The 22,186-nt window shown below is 38.2% G+C and overlaps 1 protein-coding gene across 1 annotated transcript in view; it reads left to right on the forward strand.

Moving 5' to 3' along the window:
• The window catches only part of atg7 (ATG7 autophagy related 7 homolog (S. cerevisiae)), a 56,142-nt gene that overhangs the window by 7,019 nt on the left and 26,937 nt on the right, over positions 1–22,186 (forward strand). The window contains exons 9-17 of the mRNA XM_026307664.2: positions 98–219; positions 1,461–1,551; positions 1,845–1,989; positions 3,573–3,731; positions 6,874–7,068; positions 8,532–8,777; positions 10,070–10,185; positions 12,142–12,217; positions 16,443–16,523. Of these exons, the coding sequence (XP_026163449.1) occupies positions 98–219; positions 1,461–1,551; positions 1,845–1,989; positions 3,573–3,731; positions 6,874–7,068; positions 8,532–8,777; positions 10,070–10,185; positions 12,142–12,217; positions 16,443–16,523 (1,231 nt within the window). The remainder of the gene's footprint in view (positions 1–97; positions 220–1,460; positions 1,552–1,844; positions 1,990–3,572; positions 3,732–6,873; positions 7,069–8,531; positions 8,778–10,069; positions 10,186–12,141; positions 12,218–16,442; positions 16,524–22,186) is intronic.

Here is a 22,186-nt window from a genome sequence, read left to right on the forward strand (position 1 = left end):
CTTCCATTCTACCCTGTGAATTGTGGGTGTCCTTTTCATTTTTTGAATTTTTTGTCTTTTTTTGCATGTACGTGTATATGTGTGTGTGTGTGTGAAGGGGCTCCAAGCTGGGCACAGTGGAGTTGCTATGTTTTAGGGACAGAACTCTGCAGGGACGTCGCTCCATTCAGCACAGTGTCATCCTCCAGGTCAAACTACCTGAACTTCGCAAGAACTCAGGTAATCTCTTTTCCTTTATGTGTATGCGAGTGTGGTTGTACGTGTGCACGTGACACTACGCGTGTGTTACATGTGTGTTACATGAATTCATACGTGTTCATCTGAAAGTGCATGCATGCTCCAGTGAATTTATTAAAGTGTATTGGAACTGATGAACTTAATCTTACAGTAATTCACTCACCACTGTCTGCTTCCTTTTCAAGCCACAATAATCCGCTTCTTTATTACCCCTTTATCTGTTTAATAAGGAATGGAAGTAATTTAAATGGTAATAGCAGGATGGGAAAGGGAGCAGCTTTGTAGTCAGTGACGGTTTTGTTGAGTGGATGATGAAATGAAGTGTCTTTGTTTACTTCACTGTAACTCTTCAGCATAATGTGACTTTTAATTAACTCTGTGAATGTATTCATAAAGCAAAAGCATGGACTTGCCCGTCCATCCTTGGCCCAAGTTTTCTTGATACACTACGCTTGGCCTTGCAATGATTTAAAATAAGTGTGACATGAAGAAAAGGGAGGCAAACATATGCATGATTGCATGACTTGATATCGACAACGTTCATTTAGAAAATAAAAATGAAAGAAGTGATGTTGCCTTTTTAAATTGTCCATTTCAGACCATTTTCTCTATGTTTACTCTACATTACACAATGGGATGTGTGCTTTTAGTAGCCGAAGCCAAAGCAACATCCAGTGTAGCAACACAGCTGTATGAGAGAGCTTATGAGACTATAACCAAACACAGTAAATCTCCAAAACATGCTAAACTTAGTTATACTGTGTGTTCTTCTGCTGCTGATCATTTCTTCCTGTATGTCTGGATGAGCCACACATATATCTTTAGCCATGCCACTGCAATAACTTTGTGTAATTAACCTAATTTGAATTTGAATAATTTAAGAAATGTGAAAGTATAATTGTCCTTACTTCTCAGAGCATAGCTGTATGGAAATGTTTGATTCCAGTGCATATATTGACAATACTTTGTAGCAAGGTAGGTGAATATTTATGAATGAGAAAGTAGTTAGTGCATTTTAACGTGATCAGACATCACAGGGATGGATATGTCAAATCTTAAACAAACAATACATAACATTGTTATGGCCAGATACCTATTGCCTGAAGTGAATCAGTTTCTTGATTAGTGGACACTGACACTAGCTGTTTCAGCTGTTTTTTTTTTTGTTTTTTTTTGTAGAATATCTTATGATTATTTTTTATGGTTTGTGTGTTTTTTCATAGTGTGTCCTAAGAGTGTAGGTTGGGAGAAGAACCCTAAGGGGGCCATGGGACCCAGGATGGTCAACCTCAGTGAATGCATGGACCCTAAGAGGTAAAGTACACAGCAGGAAATTGTTGAGGTGTACAGATGGGTCAGCCCACAACACAGATCTCATACTGAGATGAAATATTAAAGATATTTTAGCTTAACAAAGTGCAGAGTGTGACAACAAAAGCCTTAGACTCCCTCTTTATTCTGCTTTACTGCAGCGATACATACTGTGTTATCTCTTTCTGCAAACAAAACAATGTTTTTAAGTTGACTTAGCCTTTCGTGGAGCTGCTTAAATGAATTTTGAAGACGAACAAGGTCTTCACTCTCGACTTACTCTGATGACTCTCCAGGCTTGCAGAGTCATCAGTGGATCTTAACCTAAAGCTAATGAGATGGCGGCTGGTTCCTTCCCTGGACCTGGACAAGGTGGTGAACACAAAGTGTCTTCTGCTGGGTGCTGGGACTCTAGGCTGCAACGTAGCCAGGACTCTTATGGTAAGGGTGGGAAAGCAAAGTAAAGGAGTGAGCAGAGTGATGAAACTACACTGGAATGTGGCACACTGCTTTGACGGTGTAAAAAATTATATAAAATATTTTGAAACATAATATTCTGTAATGTTTAGAACTTGTAATGTTTCTATACAGTGATTAAACTGTCAGTTTTGAAACAAGGATATTAACACTAACAGAAATGCTCTGTTCTGTGGAAAAATCTTTCCGCGTCTCCTACCAGTGAGCAGGCTTAACGGAATTTAAATAGACATTTAACACTGAATGACACTTTAATTTTCCCCAGACTTTCAAACAAAACCGGTAAAATATCTTGTTTTAAGTAGGAGCACTGTTTGTTATAATAATCTTGGTGTAAAACCTCAAGACATGATCTAAACTGTAGACCCAACAGAGACAAAATTAACTCAATTTATTATGAACATCTGGAGAAGAGCTAAAGATGAAAATAAACAGAGATCACCATCTGTGCTGAAAAAAACATGTGGAGGAAAGTTTTTAACTATTAAAAAAATCTCAGCGAACTGGAATTTTGGCACAGGTTATGAAAAGCTTTAAAAGACAAAAAGTGGCAGGAATAACTTGCTTGGCAATTGAGAAAAGGGTAAAAAATATCTTTGAAAACAGGCTTTTAATGACTATTTTCTTCAATACAACTGGTAAGACATTTAAAACCTACCACATCCCAAGGGCTGCAGTGATATTAAAGAAACAAAAATACCTTAATTGATATCTGATTTTTGTTATATTACATGGCTACCAGTGACATTCAACAAGAGGGAAATCAGAAGGACTAAGTTAGGATTTCTCTGTACTATTGAATGTCTTGGAAAAATACAAGCTCAACATGTTCAGACTTTCAAGAATTCAATTCTTTACATGGCTCTGTAGTACTTGGAAGTCTTAAAAACACTCAATTTTATCTGGTACCAGCTCAGGTCTGCTCTGCTAACCATTTATATTATTGTCTTTTCCTTGGCCACCTACAGGCCATCCCTGACTTTCATAGGTTGAATAAGGTAACAAAGTGTACCAAGAAATTTTCTGTATACTATAAATAATTGACCTTGTGTTGCCTTGGTCATTTACATGACAATAACCTAGAGATGGTTTTGGAACTTATTACCATACCCAGATAACAAACAGAAAACTGTGTCTCCTCTCGCCAGTTGCTATAATGTAATGTTGTCCAGTAATCTTGTCATAAGCTCAGATTTTTGATAACCTTAAATTATGCATATGAAATTAAAACATATTTGCTTTATTGTATATATATCTTTAAATAACTACACTAGACCTCTGTCAGATAGTAAGTTCATATGCATGTAGGTCTCTGTTTCTTTTTTCTAACAATTAGCATTGTCAGACCACTCAGACATTCAGTGCAGGTATTAAAAAAAACAAAACAAACCTGGGGTAATGCAATTGATAGGGTCTCTAGACTTTTGTACACACTGGGCACCCATCCTCCCCAACAGGATTGAACAAGACTGTCTGTCCAAACCTTTGACTTAAAAATAAAAATGATGTGATTATTGTTTGATTGGTGTTTGTCCTTTCTTCTTCAGGGATGGGGGGTGAGACACATCACATTTGTGGACAATGCAAAGATCTCATACTCCAATCCAGTTCGGCAACCGCTCTATGAGTTTGAGGACTGTCTCGGGGGAGGGAAGTCCAAAGCCACGGCTGCTGTTGACCGACTCACTAAAATCTTTCCTGGAGTGGTGAGTACCTACCTGAAGTCAAGTAAAACCTCTAAGATTGTGAAACGCACTCATTTTATCTCATTTGTCGTGTGTGTCCTCAGGGTTTTAACAGTTAGGAATCTTTCATTTTGCCAGGTTTTTCTTAAGTTAAATAGGATGGCTATGTTTAGATGTTTTTCTGTGAGCTGCTTTAAGATCTAAACACTATACAACTGCAGTGACATTATAGTAATCTGAATTTTGTCAGCTAGGTTTATAATTGTATTCCTCTTTTATTGGACGTGCCTGAGATGTGATGGCCAAACAAGACAGAAAATCAAGAACCGTGCTACTCACATATTAATTCTGGTGTTTTCATTACTTTGATAATTAATGAGCAAGGTCTCTGGGAGAAATATTTTTCCGTGTGACTAAATGAAAAAGCAGCCAAACACTCACAGCAGGGCTCTGTTTTGGTGTGAAAGAGTGAGCCCATCTCTTATTAAGCTATTTGCAAGCACATAGACTGAATGCATATTTATGATGTGACTTAAGTGTACACCTGTGTTTTGATGTATGCACGTTTGGTTCTCTGAAAAGCTCCAGCCAGTTTATAATCTGATGGTTTACATTCCCTCCTGCCTCCCCCTCAATTTAATTTAATGCTGGAGTGAGGAAGGTTATGGAAGTTAAAAATATATATATGAAAATTTGATAACATGTTTGCCAAGTTGTTTCTGCACAGGTGGCAGTCGAAATGAAATGCTGATATTTTATCCCCCATTTTTTTATGTGAATAGCTTGCCTTACTTTACATTTCTAGTCCTGTAGTGTAACATAAAGCATACATTTGCATTAATTAGTCTGTTTTTAGTAACTGATAGTCCATATAATTCTGCTGGAACGCTCTTATAGACTTAATAATGGGAAATTAGATCTACTTGCCAACACAATAAAATAACCAGTTTCATTAATCTGATTTATTTTTAAATAAGATGAAATAGTGTGTGACACTGTAGGGCAGTATTTTATTTTATACTCCTCTACATATATTTGATGGCTGTTCTCCACTTTGGCAAATTACAGCAATAAGAGACATTAACACATTATTGTTAATAGTTTTCCATCCATTCATTATCTATACCCACTTATTCCTATTTAGGGTCACGCGGCTCAACCATCCCAGCTGTCTCCAGACAAAAGGCAGGGGTACACCCTGGACAGGTGGTTAATAGGTTTAATCAAGTACATTTTTAGATTCAGGATTTTTCTGTAACATTGAGTATTTTTAAAGTGGAGTATTTCTGCATTTAATGGGGTAAAATGTGTGAGTACTTTATCTCCCACTGGTGGTTGAAAACCCGGAGAATGTGTACAGGCTGAAGCATTACTATGATTTTTCAGTTTTGCAATTAATTTTTAATTGCATGCTGTATCAACAGTTGTGTATCGGGAAGGTAGCCTAGTCAGTAATGTTGGCACCTTCTGGGCTGTACGGTGACTCATAAAATTTTGTTTAAACTGACTAACAGCAAACATTGCAGAACTGTCCTTTCCCCAGCTTGCCTGTGATGTCCTCCTTAAATGTACACGTACATGCAAACACCCACCCACACACACAAATGATTGTCATGTCATCGACTTCATATTTAAGTCTCCCTCCCTCTCTGCCCATTTCTCTCTTATTCTCCTGGGAATAAAATAGGAAGTGAAGAATAGAGACGTAACGGTGATGGATGGCCATGCACTGTCATTGTGTGTTCAGACACTTTGTCTACTGCCTATACCAGCTGCATCCATCTCCGTCCCCTTTCTTCTTTCTCCTTCATACAGTGGCATCAGGTGCCAGTGTTATAGAGAAATGAATTAATTGAACCAAGGGGACCTGGTTCAAACAAGGTCACAATGTTGGAAATGTCAGAAGTAAATTTCATATTTTGTCTGTGGACATATATTGTTGAGTGACATTTGCCGTTTGTAGTTTTGGCACCACCTCTACAGATTTTGTCACAGTCCATTCAGAGCTAGTTGGAGATATCAACAGTGGCATTATTGGATTGTCATAAAATGTTTATCTTTTTGAGAAGAGTTTTTTTTTGTTTTTTGTTTTTTTTTCCACAGAGGATTTTTTTTTTCTCTTTCTCAGCTGCAGGTTGAGCTTGTGGAAACTGGAAAATGATTACAATTTCTGCAGCCTGAAATCACCCCACAATGCTTAGCAATACTTGCGTCAGTGTGACATGTAAATTCAAGAATTGGTTGACAGTGCCCACTCTTTGAAATGTAGAGAGCAGCCCACTGATTCAGTAAAAGTGGAATTTCTTCTTGTTAAGATTTCACACTCCATCTTTGACCTTTTCTGTCCTTCTATTGACTATGAAATTACTCTTGACACATCCATTTGCCTCACTGTCGAGTGTGCAATTCCTGGAGATAGCCACAGCAATACGAGTCACTGATTCCTCAGAGATCTCACTTCACTCATTTCATTTTACCATTTTTTTTTTAAAGATTTTTTTGTAGAGTTGAAAGTGGCAATTTAATACTTTCTTTTCTTAATATGCCATGCATGTACAGGAGAGTCCTGTTAGGTTATGTGAATAAGTAATATTTAGTAATCGTTTTTTGATGTGGACAGTGTTGTATTAAAGAGTAATATTCCTTTAATATATTATCTTCAGTGGCTTAACTTCGATGTTTCCTCTTTTCTCTCTGCTCTATCCACTCAGTCCAACCGGTCGAGGCAGATGGCCGCCCAAACTGAGCCCGGCTCTGCTGGAGGTTTTTTCTTCCGTTAAAGGGAGTTTTTCCTCTCCACTGTCAGCAAGTGCTTGCTCATAAGGGATTTGTTGGGTTTTTGGATTTTGTAAAGTGCCTTGAGATGATTGTATTGTGATTTGGCGCTATACAAACAAATAAATTGAAATTGATGTTTCTTCAGTGATTCAGGGTGTCCTCCAGGGTACATAAAGGCAGTCGAAGTCTGTTTTTCACCATAATTTGAAGTTTTCTTTAATTTCCCCCTTATGTAACTCTAATGCAGTTAAAATCATCACAGTCTGAGTATTTTGTATTGGGCCACTCCACTGCTCTATGTCTATGTAAATGCACTGTAAATGTTGGCTTGATTTATAAGCAGTGTCCTGTTTTTCTCTGTCAACACTTTTCCTTCCTCTTGCAGAATGCAGAAGGTTACAATATGAGCATCCCCATGCCTGGCCACCCAGTGAATTTCTCCCAGGCCACTCTTTCCCAAGCCCAGAGGGATGTAGAGCAGCTGGAGAAACTCATTTCGGAGCATGATGTGGTCTTCTTACTGATGGATACGAGGGAGAGCCGCTGGCTGCCTACAGTGATAGCTGCCAGCAAGAGGAAGGTAGGGAGGAGCAGAACAGCCAAATTACTATCACCCGCTGTTGGAGTTTGGAGTTAAAATATTCACTTTCTGTATAAACAATCAAATGATTATGTATAAAGTGCATCCCTGCAGGGATGAACACACAGTTACTGCTCGGCAGCTCGGTGGGGCTTAGCAGCCTGTTTTAGCTCATTGCTTTGGTTTGGCGTACTTACTCTCATCCACCTCCTTTCCGGCAGCAGGAAACAGCTGCCTTCAGCTAACATACAAGAGATATATGTGGAACAGACTGTACTATTGAATGCCTATCAAAACATCCTTATTAACCTATTGTATGTTCTTGCTATACGCAGGGGCCAATCCCAGCTCACACTAGGCAGTCTATCACAGGGCTCCCACACACAAACAACCACTTACATTAACACCTCAGGGACAATTTAGAGTCACAGATTAACCAAACCTAAATTGAAATGTACTCATTTATTTAATTCAACCACTCCAGGGCAAAGGGGACAAACAGTTGCTTATTTACAGCAATTATGGAGCACCAGCATCATTCATTTGCAGTAATGCAGACATACAACCCCTTTCATATTGTCCCATTATCTTCATGTTGTCATTCAATAGGTTATTATTACAAAAATATTGATTATAGCCACTTGACACATTTAATTTCAGTATCTCACTTGTTTTGACTCAGCATTTCCTGTGACCAGGGTAAGGCTCATGAGACTATAAAACACAAAATGTTGTGGTCTTGTTTGGGCTGTTGAATTAGAGTGTTAAGTATTTGTACTAAGCTAAATTAAAGAAAATGAAGACAAAGCTTTTTCCAGTTTGCTCTATGTGCTATGACATTATTCCTTTTTTTTTTTTAAGCTGGGACATGACATTTTGAACAGGTTTTATTACCCTCTTGGGAAACTGAAATTGCTCAATAACATTGGCCAAATTTTCTGTTTACCAGTTGGAATTCTATTAGTTGCCAGGCAACGTTCGAGTTATTGAACGTTGTGTCAGGAACTTGCAATGCCTGCAGTTGAATCACTGATCCAGCTCTTATATCACTGTATGCAGTAAAATTGTTTTTTTTTTTTTGACTGCTGTTTAGATGTTGTTCATGGCCTGCTCATTGAAAGGTTATTTGGCAATTTGTGCTATCGGGATGATTCAGACACAAATTGGCTTTACAAATTATTCCCATTGCCTTTCCATAGATCTAGATGCTTTCATCATTTTAAAGAGACTATTAATGTTTTATGTCATTGCTTTTTGAAAGGGTGTAACACATTGCATTCTTATGTTTGTGAAAAACAGGCCATTTAGTTTGATTTGGTTGAAATGTACTGTGTGTTGAGAAGAAATGTAAAATATCCCTATTCAAGCTAAAGTAATTTAAAATCTTTTATAGGCACTGATGTGCATCTGTAAAAACCTTTGATTACCATACTGTATCATAATTGTTGTCTCTCATGCTCCAGCTAGTAGTGAATGCTGCGCTAGGCTTCGACACGTTTGTCGTCATGCGCCACGGCCTGAAGAAAACCCTCGTGAGTGAGAATGTTTCTGCAGGAGCAGACTCCTCCCCTTCCTGTTCCTCGGCTTCCTCTTCATCCTCCACACCAGCCACCTCTGCACCCCTCGTCCCGGGATCCTCTTTGTTCTCCAACATCCCAGGACACAAGCTGGGCTGCTACTTCTGCAATGATGTTGTCGCACCTGGAGATGTGAGGAAAACACACAGTTAATAAGCCTGCACCTAACATTCATTCACTTAATGCACTCAAAGCAAACACTTGAAAACAGTGACATGATGTATGAATAAAAAACACAAAACTGTGCAAAAGCTCTGATATATTCACTCCTCAGCACTCGATGACAGACAAAGTAAGCAACTACTTGATGCATATAGTCGGGCATCTAACTGCTAAAGCCCCAGACATGTTAACAGTTGGAAGACATTTATAAAGCGATATGTCAATGTTGTATTAATAGCCCATTCTGTTTTTCCCATAATGTGTTGGAAAAGTCTGTTAGAAGTTTAAGTTGCATGGTTCAGTCTAAGGATTGTGATTATGTTAAGATTTTATAGGAATACCGTTTTTCATTTCAAGTTTTCCATTGAGAATTGTCATGCTGCAGACCCGGCACCATCCAGATGGCAGACAAAACCTTTCCACTTGTCAACATCATATTTTTCTCACCACCCACATTCTGCCAGTGTTCATTTTTAATCTATGCCCTCCACTGTTTGTGTCTTTTTTCTTCCTTGTGACCTTTTAATAAGAGTAATTTATGAAAACCATCTATTCGATATTGAAGGCCACGGTGAATTGTTGAAAACTGTGCCATTCAGCTCTGACTCCTTCTATAAATGCCATATGCAACCAGCACACTCTCACAGATTATAGCACTATTAACATTTGCATTACAGACACAGCTCATGCTCACGCATTATTAAACATCAGCTTTGGATTTGAGACTGATAAATAAATGAACAGAAATTGGTAAGTTGTGTTAATAAGTGGCTTTTGTGGTGTTGTTTTGTTAGTTGTCTGGACCTGCAGCACTCACAGCACAGCGAAACATGCAGTGCATGCCATGCTGTTAATATGGTTTTATGAATCTTAGCTGGTCCCTATAGCCATTTTTCTTGCTCTACCTCTTTAGTCCAGAGTGTAAAATGCAGACATCTATTAGATGTAGTGCCATGTACTGTAATTTGGTACAGGCCTTGATGGTCGAATTCAGAAAAATAGTATGGTTTCATGATATTACTAAGGTAATGCCTATAATCAATGTCCAGTAAACTGTCTGCAATCAAGACTTTTAGACAATTGCATTTTCAGCCTACTTCAATTTGGATAAGAGGATCATCTTAACCTGGTTAAAATCAAATGAAACAATTTTCTGCCATCAAGCTCTGTATACTGATGCCATTTCAGTTCTTATATTGCCACTTATTTCATTTAAGGCCATTGTTTTGTTTTTTTTCTTTTGTTTTTTTTTATGTGACCAGTCAACCAGGGATCGAACTCTGGATCAGCAGTGCACAGTCAGCAGACCAGGCCTCGCCATGATTGCTGGAGCCCTGGCTGTAGAGATGATGGTGTCCATTCTGCAGCACAGTGAAGGGTAAGCACAGTAAATTGCTGTGTTGTAGTGGTGTCAGAAGTAGTAACGGTCTGTCCAGGCAGTCCATTCATTGTATGTGTTCTTGAGTTGTACTTATACTTCAGCAGCTAATAAAGAAGGAAAGGTGTTCTTTTATTGTTTAAAACAATGGAAGAACTGCTGCTTTATGTTGGAGAGCTCAAGTGCCTGTGATCTCTGTGTAAGATTACACAGGAGCATAATTTGTCATGGCTTTAATGTCTGATGAAAAAATGTAATGCTCTTCTCCTTACCATTTCTGCTGACAGTTCAATGTTAACTTTAGTATTGTATTCAAAATGAACTTTTTCAGTTTCATGTTGACAGAACATGAAAACAGCACTGATGCTGATACAGTAAACCACAGCCTGTTTTATCCTAATGCTGCGTGGAGTGACTTCATGCACCGATGTTCTGTGGTTGACAGGCAGATACTCTTACCTCTTTCTCAGTGCTGCCAGATAATCACCTGAGTATACTGTAAATAAGGTTGATTTGATTTTGATTTGATTTAACATACACTAGTCAGGATGCTACTGATGTTCACTTCTTAGAAAATTGAATTGTGGGATATCTGGATATAAAAGATTCCGTGTCATATCTTCTTTCTCTTGATTTTTCCTCCCGACTAACTTCACATTAAAATACAAAAAAAGGTCTGCAAGACCACAGACACTCAGATGCTACTATACAACCCTGATCACCAGCAGAGCTTTCTGCTGGTACCTTACTACATACAGGCTTGAAACCAAAGAAGGCTGCGCCTTTGAGGTTGTGGCTCATCCAGTACTTGATTACTTTTGCTTTTTGATGGAACAACTCTGCACCACATAGTGTCCTTATTTTGACTATAGCCCCCTGAAATTTTCTTCTGTTCTCCATAGAAGCTTTGTTGCAGTTTATCGTCCTTTGCTCACTTTTATACTTCTAAACACTGGGATTTAAATGTACTGAGTGCCGAGTGTTTTGACTCACTAAAGTGTTTTATTTTTCATACATTGGTGGGGATGTTTTCATGCCTGTTTAGAGTGCGTTTGTGTGCACAAGTGTGTCTATGAGGAAATATATGGTGGTGTGTGCCTGTTTTGGTGAAAGTCTTTCTGGGCCTGATAAGACAGCCATTTTCTCTCAAAGTGTTTTGAGATGTTATAAGCCATTATAGAGCTGGTCTGCCTGTCCTGGATAAAAAGCTCAGAAAGCAAAGGAGAAAAGGGGAATTTTCATATACTCTCTTTACCTCCTTCCTTTATAAGAAGAACTCTGCATCTGTCCTCTATATGTCCTGGTTTTTCACTTCAAGCAGTAGCTGAGTTTATTCCTTTACATAACCCCCTTTCCTCCATGCATTTATTTCTTACATCAGCTTTTAGATGGAATCTTACTTTGTAACATCAAAAGATTTTAGGACGTTGTCACATAGGGATTAATGTTGCAGGAGTAAGGACAGTTCTTACTTTGTGAAACTCCTCTTAGGGTTGGTATTGCAGTTATTGTTATTCATAGAGAGTCAGCTCATTTAAACCTGACTAGATTTACTGGTAAGCGGGTGCTTTCAGATTTCATGGAGCATATAAAGTATATAACATTCAAGCAAATACAACCATTTAGTTGTCATAGATTACACAGATTATAAATTTCTGTATTTCTTTATTATGCAGTATTGTGTATATTTGTTATGATTGTGTGTAATAAATGAAATAGCGTGTATTATTATGAAATGTTCTGTAGGGCTCATACCTGGGAAAACACATGTAACATTGTGAAATGTTGTTTAGGGAAGGATACTGCCTTTTATTTTCTTTTTATCCTGTCAAATTGAATTTCAACTTTCTTTATTCGCATAGCAGGTAAATGGTGCTAAAAATATGGTCACATTCATGAATAAAAGGCAAATTTTGGGGGCTTCAGGTATATAATTTTCTCTCTTTGTCCATCCAGAGGCTATGCAGTGGCCAGCAGCAGTGACGACCGAATGAATGAACCTCCCACCTCTCTGGGTCTAGTGCCACATCAGGTCAGACACTCAAATTCAGTCTCATGCATTTGCATGCTTTATACTGAGGACATCATGTGCTTTTTGCCCATGCACGTCCACTTGCCAGCCCCCCTCCAGTTCATACCCACGTTAGCCATCACCACATCCTTATGTGGTATATCTTTATTTGTGGGTGTCTGTGTGTCTTGTAGTTCAGACTGTATTTTGAACATGCTAACTTTTGAGATGACATAGCTGTACTACTCTCTGGTTTCACTGTATTCACATTGACCACAAACAAACAAATAGTTTAGGAATACATCATGGTGGTTTATCAACAGAAAAGAATAGGACAGCAATAATCAAGTATAATAGAGAGATGGTTTTATTTATGCTCTACAGGTGGTTTTGTCAGTCTGTCATTAAATATACTTTATAAACAGAAAATACATTTCTTTGGTGTGGGGTTGTTCAATACAACCACCCTTTAATAAGAGCTGCCTTGCTTAAAGTGTAATGTTTTTGTGATTTCAGTTGTTTTGAGTGACAACTTAATTGAAAATGCTAAACCTGGAAGCAGAGCTTCCTTTAGGCGGCATTATGCTGAAATTTATTTCTAATGTTTGATCCTCCTCAATTGTAAATAGCATGGTGGTAGAACTAAATCTCAGTCCAGCAATGCTGCAAATGTCAATGCTACTATAGAGGTAAAGAGTACATCTCTGGTAGTGTTGACAAAAATTTTTAATGAAAGTATTTGCAAGCATACTGTTAATTTTATTACTGTAGATAGAGATTACTTTACATTGAACAGGGGGGTTCTATTTTTGATTAAAAGTAAAGGTCAGGATCAAACATGACTCTTCATTCCAATAAGGAGACTCCATATAGCCATAGCATAACACCATAACAATTAGGAGAAGAAAAAGGTCTTTACAGTCTTACCTAAATTAGGAATCTGATTTACTGCAAGAGGAAAAAGTTTTATGATGAAAACTATGAAATGTTTTGCAGATATGCATGCCTTATCTATTGCTATGAATCCCATTCTTCCTTTTATGAGCTCATTTTAGTTTTGAAGTGCTGCTTTTGTACCGAGTAAAATTAATTCAGTTCTGTTCAGGAATTCAGGAGCACCACAGCTGAGGTCAAACATGGACAGATCATTTAGCTCTTTAGTGAGCAAAATTCAGTTTTGAAAATTAAAAATAATACAGTGATAATGAGTTGGTTACAATAGATCAGTTTTGTAAAAAAAAATGAAATGTGATATTTGAGTCTTTTCTTTGTAATGAATGTACAACCATTCCTAAAATTCAGTTTTCACTTTGTCATTATGTGGCACTGAGTGTAGATTAATGAGAAAAGAAATGAATTTAGGTAATTGTAGTATTAGGCTGCAACATAACAAAACTGAAAAAAGTGAGGGGAATCTGAATACTTTCTAAATGCACGTATGTAGCTGGGTGAGTCAAGTTTACATCTGAACAATCTTTTCAGTCTCTTTTTATTGGTTGTCACTTTTTTCTTCTCTGTTGGAAAAAATGTTTTCACTTTGGGATGTTCAAGTAATTCAAGCAGTTTACTGTGCAACAAGTCACTCTAATATTACTTATTGCATATAGTCTCAGATCTTCTGTTTTCTTTTCAAAGCCCCCTGTGTGTTCACCCCTCTATGACATTGCTTGGAAATCCAGCCAGTCACAACTCAGACAAATCATTTTTCTATATTCTGTTCAATGGTAAATGTTACAAACTTAATTAAAAAAAAAACATTATTGCTTCATGCAAGAATGCTTTGCTGTGTACAAATTCCTCTCAGTCAACATAATATAAGTAATGATTTTGTACTCTGCTTTGTGAGTTGTCACCAAGCAGAGGAAGACCAGATGATCCTTGGCTATCCAAACGGTGTCATTGTGCTTATGGACTGCTGTCAAATATCTCACCACCTCCATTTGCATCATCATCCGTATTCATCACCCTGAAAGTCTGAATTTCTGCCATTTGCTTGACACCTCTGCTGCTCATGGCATTTCAACTAAATAACCCAGAGAAAATGAAATGCAAATGTGGTGCCTTGTGTGAAATAAGATGATGATGACTATAGAGATACATGCAGAGTAATACAAAAAGATGTGTATCCATGTGTGTGTGTTCCACTTTTTAAAAAATATTTTTTATCCATTAAATACTTGTTGGAGCATTAATTGACTGCTAATTCAATACTGTCTTTGTATGGTCTGAAGGTGTTCTTTTCTGTGGTGCCACAGTGACAACTTGTGGTGACTTACAAGAACTGCATAATATCTCCCCTGTGCAATAGCACTTAACCCTTTTTCATGTAAATTTTAACCACCTGCATCATTTGTAGTGTAGTTCATGCTTAAAACTTGGAACGCAGCAGTTTCTCTAACCATCTTCTATTGTGGTTAGGACTATTGCTCAAAGATTATTTTTGGATATATGTGAATCCAAAAAAATGAAAGAGGCCTGGAGGCATGGAGCAGCAACAGAGATGGACATTTAGTAGTTTTCATGTGTGGAGAATAAAACAGAGTTCCAATAGTCAAAAACAGAATGACAACATTTGAGATAGATTACAAATGTATGAAAAACAGCTCTTTAGTCCAATCCTGTAAATCAGCACTGTGCTCAAAACAAAGGCAGCAGTGTAATGCTTTTAAACTTTGGTCTCCAGGACTAAAACTGTTACTGATTTGCCTTCTTAAATGACATTAGTCTTACGTTCAGTGACTGATTTAAACTGCTATTCATTTTCATTTATTATAAAATATAGAGTAACATTCACCCCTATACCTGCGGTTGTTTGAATAATTGTAGTAAGCAGCAGACTAAGTAGATGACATTATATTATACATAGGTTTTTTACTCAATGCATGGTTTATATAAAGGCTGGGCAGTTTTACTTAGAATCAAGTCCATCTCACTTGCCCACGCTCTCCTATTGGCCTGACTTACTCATCCACTCAGCCCTTGATTTAATTCAACCCCTGGACATATTTGCTGTGCCAGTTCTCTTCTTGCATTTTTTATATCAGTACATCCTGTTACTGCAGTTAATCTTTCAATCCCTGCAGCTCTTTTTATGGCTGTTTTTGTGTGTCCTTGAGCAGGCAATTTTAATTGAAATGATCAGCACACAAATGGGAGGATGTATGAGACAAGAAGGAAGTGACTGAAGAAATACGTAGATGGTCAGAATGAAATGAGCCTCTGGTTGTTATGCAGTTGTTGAAGTGAAATATTTTGCAGGGTAAAATGCAGAAACACATTATACATAATTACTAGTCACACCATTAGAAATACGTATTTTAATTCAATAGCCTTAGGTTACCACACAGCCTGGGCTAGGTCAAATGTGGCTCTATGAAGCATCATTAAAAAGTGGTTGAAGGAAATGTCATAGAGTGTGCACATGAATTTCCCAGCCAAAAACTGAAAGCTTTTCATTTCTGCTCCTATTCACTTGCTGTGCATTATGCGCTAATTGGTCACAAATGTTCAATATATTTGTTGGTCTCACCACCAGATAATTATAGTCAGGAAGTCATTTCATGCTCTGGGTTTTGTGCGTCACCAGAAAACATAATGGATGAAGCGTGTATTTAAAAAAAAAAAAGAAAGAAAAAAATGTGGGGATGAGGATGTGGGTATGAAAAAAGCGAGGGAAGCGATGAAAGCAATATATTGGTGATGAGTGGTGTTTCAACATGTGAGTTGTTGGTGTGTGTGTGTGTGAATGGGTTTCTTTAGTCAGTAATCAAGGAAATTGATCATAATTACTCTAGCCATAAATAGGAGGGAAGGCTATCAGCAATGGTTTCACTGGAAAAGGATGTCATCTCTCTGGCACCAGAGGGCGCTCTCAGCCTGATTCTGAAATGTAAAATCACTGAAAGTCCAACTGCTTCCTAATGTTTTGGTGCCAGATTAAATGTTTTCTACTCTCTTATTCTTCTTACTTCTCTTATCTTTGCTTTGGTTTAAATGAATTAAGATGCTAGAATACTTTTTTTTTCACAAGTTAGAGATTATCTAAAAAGTTCTACCTGCTTATTTTTCTTATTTTTATTTTGTTGATTTTTTTCTTCTTCAGCTTACCTCTCTGTGATTATACCTTTTGGTCTTCACATATCTAAATGTCACTTTGACAATAGCGTTCCACTTTGATTGCTGAAGAAGATGGATTCTGCTTCTCTGTGTCTATAACGCTTGTGACGTGCTGATTTCTCCTCCACAGATCCGAGGCTTTCTTTCGAGGTTCGACAATGTCCTGCCTGCCAGCCTGGCCTTTGACAAATGCACTGCCTGTTCGCCCATTGTAAGTAGCACAAATTATAACAAAATATTTTGGCGTTATCTGCTTTGCAGACAAAGTTGTTAGAAAGAGTGAAACATAGATACAGATATGTGTGGATTTACTTATCAAATTAGATACAGTAACTATGTAACAACAATGTTTTGAAACACAAATTGCAGCCCTAGCAGAAATAGGGGGATTCCCATCTCTTCTATTTCCACATTGTTAAGTCAGTGGAGCTGTGTTGAAATGTTGTTCCTTGAGGAATACTGGAGTGTCTCTCTCTCGCTCTCTCTCTCTCACACACACACACACACACACACACACACACACAGAAAAGCTGGTAAAACCATATGGCAACAATCAGGCAGCAGTTGCTCATTGATGTCAGTGACTGTCGTACAAGTGGAATTGGGTCCAACCACTGCAGTGTGTGTGTGTGTGTGTGTGTGTGTGTGTATAGGAGATGGGTTGTTGAAGGGTCTGCATAACCAAAATCGGTTAAGTGGGGTGGGAGAAAATAGCCTTTTTTTTTTCTTTTCTTTTTTTTTTTTTTACTGCATTTTCATTGGTCCACAGCTAACTGGTCAATCAATGCCCCAGGTGGCCCTGTGGTTAGCAGAGTCCAGCAATGTGATTGGTTCATGTACATTAATGTAAGACCAGGGGGAAGGGAAAGAAAACCACAAGAGAGGGAGAAAGTTAAAAAAAAAAGAAAGAGAGAGAAAAAAAAAGCAGACGGGGGTGGATAAAGAGAGGAAGTGCAGGGCTGAAGAAAGGGTGTTGTGATGAGTGGAGGGCTGGTTCTCCCTCTTTCTCCCCTGATCTCAATGCAGTCTTTGTGTCTATAAAGAGGTCATAAAGCCCTAGATCTATCACTTTCATGTGAAGACAGAGCGAGAAAGCAAGAGGCAGGAGGGGGAGGGTACTGCTGAGCTTGTCCTCTAAAACTTTAAAGTTTTCTCCACCTACGCTGCTTCTGAAAAAAAAAAAAAAAAAAAAAAAAAGCATGAAGTTCCACCCCATCCTAAGGTGTCATGTTTCTGCCGTGTGACTGATGAGATTATTCGGTCTGCACAGAAGGGCTCTTATGGTTTGATAGGGATTTGGTAAAGCCTGTATAGCAAGGAACAATGGACAACATAAGTTAGGAAATACGATCCTTTGATGAGGCTGGGAATAACGGTTTTGTAGTGAAATTGCTGAATATGTTTTGATTCATTTAATCCCGCCCACACACCTCTTCCCTCTCTGTTAACCGCTTTCCACTCTTTTCTTTCCTACAAGCCTGCTTCTATTGCACTTTTCCCTCCATCTCTTTTACCTTCTCTCCCATCCTGTTCTCCCATCCCCAGATCTCTCTTCCCTTTGTGTGTTCCTCTGTCCATTTATCAGTCCATTCACTGTAATGTGTGTGTCCTTCTCTTGTGCCCTTTGTCTTCTGTGTGCATGTGTGTGTGAGTATAGTACATGTCTGTCTGTGTGTATTTCTTGCCGCAGTCAGCTCTGTGCTGCCAGGTCACTATGGAAACAAAACATTTCAGCCCCTGTCTGGGCTGGAGCAGTTCCTGTGGAGTTGGGGCTGACTCTATGTGTGCGTGTGCGTATGCGCGCGTGTGTGTGTGTGTGTGTCTGTATTTCCTAATTCTTTCTGGGCCTGCAGGCCAATAAAACTACACACCAGAGAGTAAATCAGAGCTGACGTGGCTTTGTCTAAAACCGTGCCAGACACTTCTTACTACAACTCTTGTACTAACACTACCAAATATCCTTCCACTATTTTTAGCAAAATAAATGCAAAGACACGCAGTTCAAATGTACTCACTGTGTTTTTCTGTTAAATCTCTGAGGGTTACTACCTTGCATTTAAAATACACAGTGCCAAAATCTGATTCTCATGTGCAAAAGGCTTAAAAGGTCCACAGAGTGTATTCCATTGAGGTTTTCAAGATGTGTACATGAATCTTGTTGGAGAACTTACTGTGATAGTGTAACTATATATGTTAGAGCTGGAAGAAAGAGTGAGTTAGTTGATTAGGCAACAATTCACAAACAATTCTGAAAAGCGATTAGGATCTGATATGTTGCATGTTTCATTAGAGTATATTAAACAATAAAACTGTCAAGTAGATTAAACTTGTAAGTTAATGATCAAACAAAAATTAATTAATCAAAAATGATTGCTGCATTTAATTGATAATGAATGCAATCTACACCCCTAATACATTTCACAATATCCATCCATCCATCTTCTATACCCGCTTTTCCTGGCTCAGGGTCACGGGGATCCGCTGGAGCCTATCCCAGCTCTCTCTCGGGTGGAAGGCAGGGGTACACCCTGGACAGGTCACCAGTCCATCACAGGGCCACATATAGACACACAAAGACAGACAACCTCACACACTCACACTCACTCCTATGGGCAATTTTAGAGTCACCAATCAACCTAACATGCATGTTTTTAGACTGTGGGAGGAAACCGGAGTACCCGGAGTAAACCCACGCAAGCACAGGGAGAACATGCACATTTCACAATATTTTCATCTTTTATGTGAAAGTAATGCCAAGTTGTTTTTTCTTTCAGGAATTTCAGTATATGAAAATTCAGATTGCTCTGTTCTTAATTATACAGGACAGCTCTAAGACAAGTTTAATTGTGATCTGTAAATCACAAGGTGTTCTCTCATTTTAGAATAAGACTATTCATATTTTATTTCATACTGTCTGTGCGTATACGTTCAACACCTGCTGAATGTCTGTACTGCAGCTACAGAGCGTTAACTACGTTTATTTAATGAGTCAGTATGGAGAGTTTGCATTTTCAAGGCAAATGTCTAACCTGACACATTGACCATATATGTTAACATGGAAAGTTAAATCCACTGGGTCACCTGGAACTATTTACTCATAGCACTTAGTATACAGTGACACATCATGGCAAAACCACGAAACGTTAAAGAATTTCTGTCATAGTTGCCATTCACCAGTGTTAATTATTACATGTTCTCTTTTGAAATCTTCCCTTACATTTTTTTTATTCCCACTCATACAGTTATAGGATTATCTTCTAACAACTGATAAATATGGGGTATAGCTTTATTCTTAGTGATACAAAGCCATCAATCCACAACATTTGTACAGTATGTTTACAGCTGAAGTCAAAGTCTCTTTGAGACCACTCCATGTATGTTTAATGTGATACTTTCAGTTAATATCTACACTATGGACTAAACAAAAACAGCATCAGACTGAAGACATCACCAGTTTAGATGTTTTAGAGTCTCTTATCATGCCAGTGTGATGAAATCAAATGACAGGTTCAAGATGTCACAGAATAAAATAAAAGCCATATTGAGGATTGCAACTTATGTTGAAAGTGCAGCTTTGAAATGCTATGCTAAAATCATGTATCGCTCAATTTAATATAAATATAATATAAATATTTCAACCTATAATGCTTTATTGACCATGTTAGTGTCTAAAATTATGTCATTTTTCAAATGTGATTTTATGTGTTTTGGATGCAATATGTTGGGTTAATTGATCAAAGTGAAAATATAATTGTCAAATCATATTGGTGATGTGCTGAAAAAAAAGATACCAAACATTGGCATGGTAAACATTTTGAAATATGGTAGTAGTAAAAGTAGTTTTATGGTAGTAAAAGTATTTGGCATGGCCAAAACAACTCAAGACTCAAAAGGGTTAAATTATATGTAAATATATGTATGTGTAGCACATCAACTAACCCGGATTTTGATTACTTTTGTAGCTTGTTTGATTGGTGTTATCGGTCAAAAGCATGTGATCGTTCCTGAAACCCACTGAAAAATCAAAACAAAAATCAATAAAGGTTTCAGGTCTGTTTCTGGTCTGTCTTTTTGTTGGTGCCAGAATGCAGCTAGTTTTAGATCCTTCCCTGTTGTCAAGTTCCCTAAGCCTTCTGTACCATTATCAACTGTAAAAGGAATTAAAAGTGCTAATGCACTCAGTCTACACACAAAACTACATGTAATCATAGATTTTTGGAGTCATACAACTCAATCTTAGCTAACATTTTCTTTTTTTTTTTTCATTGTGTTGCATGTCTATTAAAATGAAATGAGTGTATGGTTTGTGTTTGTGTGTGCATGTTACTATGTGACTGTGTGCATTTCTTGGAGTGACTTTATTATCATAAAATCATCACAGTTATCAAGTTGCCTTCTTTGTCATGGGCATCTATGTTACAACAAAATGGGTTTTGGGCTGTCAGCCTCTCATGTAAACAGATCCCATAGATGGAAGTGCAGAGTCAAAGAAATAAAAGCGAAAGAAGGAAAGAAAAGAGAGGCTGAAAAGATGAACAACGGACAAGGCAGTGTGTATTGTGTGTGGTGTGTCTGGCTCCAAGACTAGACGCCAGGTCGATCTACCAAGAGACAAGCACGCACGCACAGGCACTGATGCAGGCGGTCTGTTGATGTCTGAGGCAGAGGTAACCCTACACCTGCAGGGGAGGATCTGTGGGCGTCCAAGTTAAGGATGGCAGTCAAGAGGAAAGAGGGTGTCTGTGTATGTGTCTGTATGTGTGTCTGTGTGTTTTGGAAAGCTAGTATGGGCATTTGAAGTCAGTAAGCTACTGGTAGGAGATCAAGGTAAACAGCAGCGTGACTGCAGAGTTGCTGAGCTGTCGCTTTGCGGACGTTGTGCCTGAGGCGACTTCATATTTAATTTGGTCACGTTAAAATATTATTGTTTGCTTTGGAGGGAAAGATGCCATATTGCCACTGCATAATGTTTTTGATCTAAGTGGACATCTCTTGTGAGGCATTACCATGACTCACCCCTCCACCCCAACTATACACATCAGATTCAAAAAGGATTGTCTCAACCGTATGATTTTTGGTGCAGAAAGTCACGTTCTGAAATGGCCTGGGCAAGAAAAGGGAAAAGGTGCTTTTACAGTGGTGTGAAAAAGTGTTGGCCCTCTTCCTGATTTCTTATTTTTTTGCATGTTTGTCACACTTTAATGTTTCAGATCATCAAACAAATTGAAATATTAGTCAAAGATAACACAAGTAAACACATCATGCAGTTTTTAAATGAAGGTTTTTATTTTTTTTTTTAAGGGAAAACAAAATCCAAAACTACATGGCCCTGTGTGAAAAGGTGTTTGCCCCCCCTGTTAAAACATAACTTAACTGTGGTTTATCACACTTGAGTTCAGTTCCTCTAGCCACACCCAGGCCTGATTACTGCCACACCTGTTCGCAATCAAGAAATCACTTAAATAGGACCTGCCTGACAAAGTGAAGTAGACCAAAAGATCCTCAAAAGCTGGACATTATGCTGAGATCCAAAGAAATTCAAAAACAAATGAGAAAGAAAGTAATTGAGATCTATCAGTCTGGAAAAGGTTATAAAGCCATTTCTAAAGCTTTGGGACTGCAGCAAACCACAGTGAGAGCCATTATCTACAAATGGTGAAAACATGGAACAGTGGAGAACCTTCCCAGGAGTGGCCGGCCGACCAAAATCACCCCAAGAGCACAGCGACGACTCATCCAAGAGGTCACAAAAGACCCCACAACAACATCCAAAGAACTGCAGGCCTCACTTGCCTCAGTTAAGGTCACTGTTCATGACTTCACCATAAGAAAGAGACTGGGCAAAAATGGTCTGCATGGCAGAGTTCCAAGACG

Source organism: Mastacembelus armatus, chromosome 5 (genome assembly GCF_900324485.2).
Source record: "Mastacembelus armatus chromosome 5, fMasArm1.2, whole genome shotgun sequence".
Classification (NCBI taxonomy): Eukaryota; Metazoa; Chordata; class Actinopteri; order Synbranchiformes; family Mastacembelidae; genus Mastacembelus; species Mastacembelus armatus.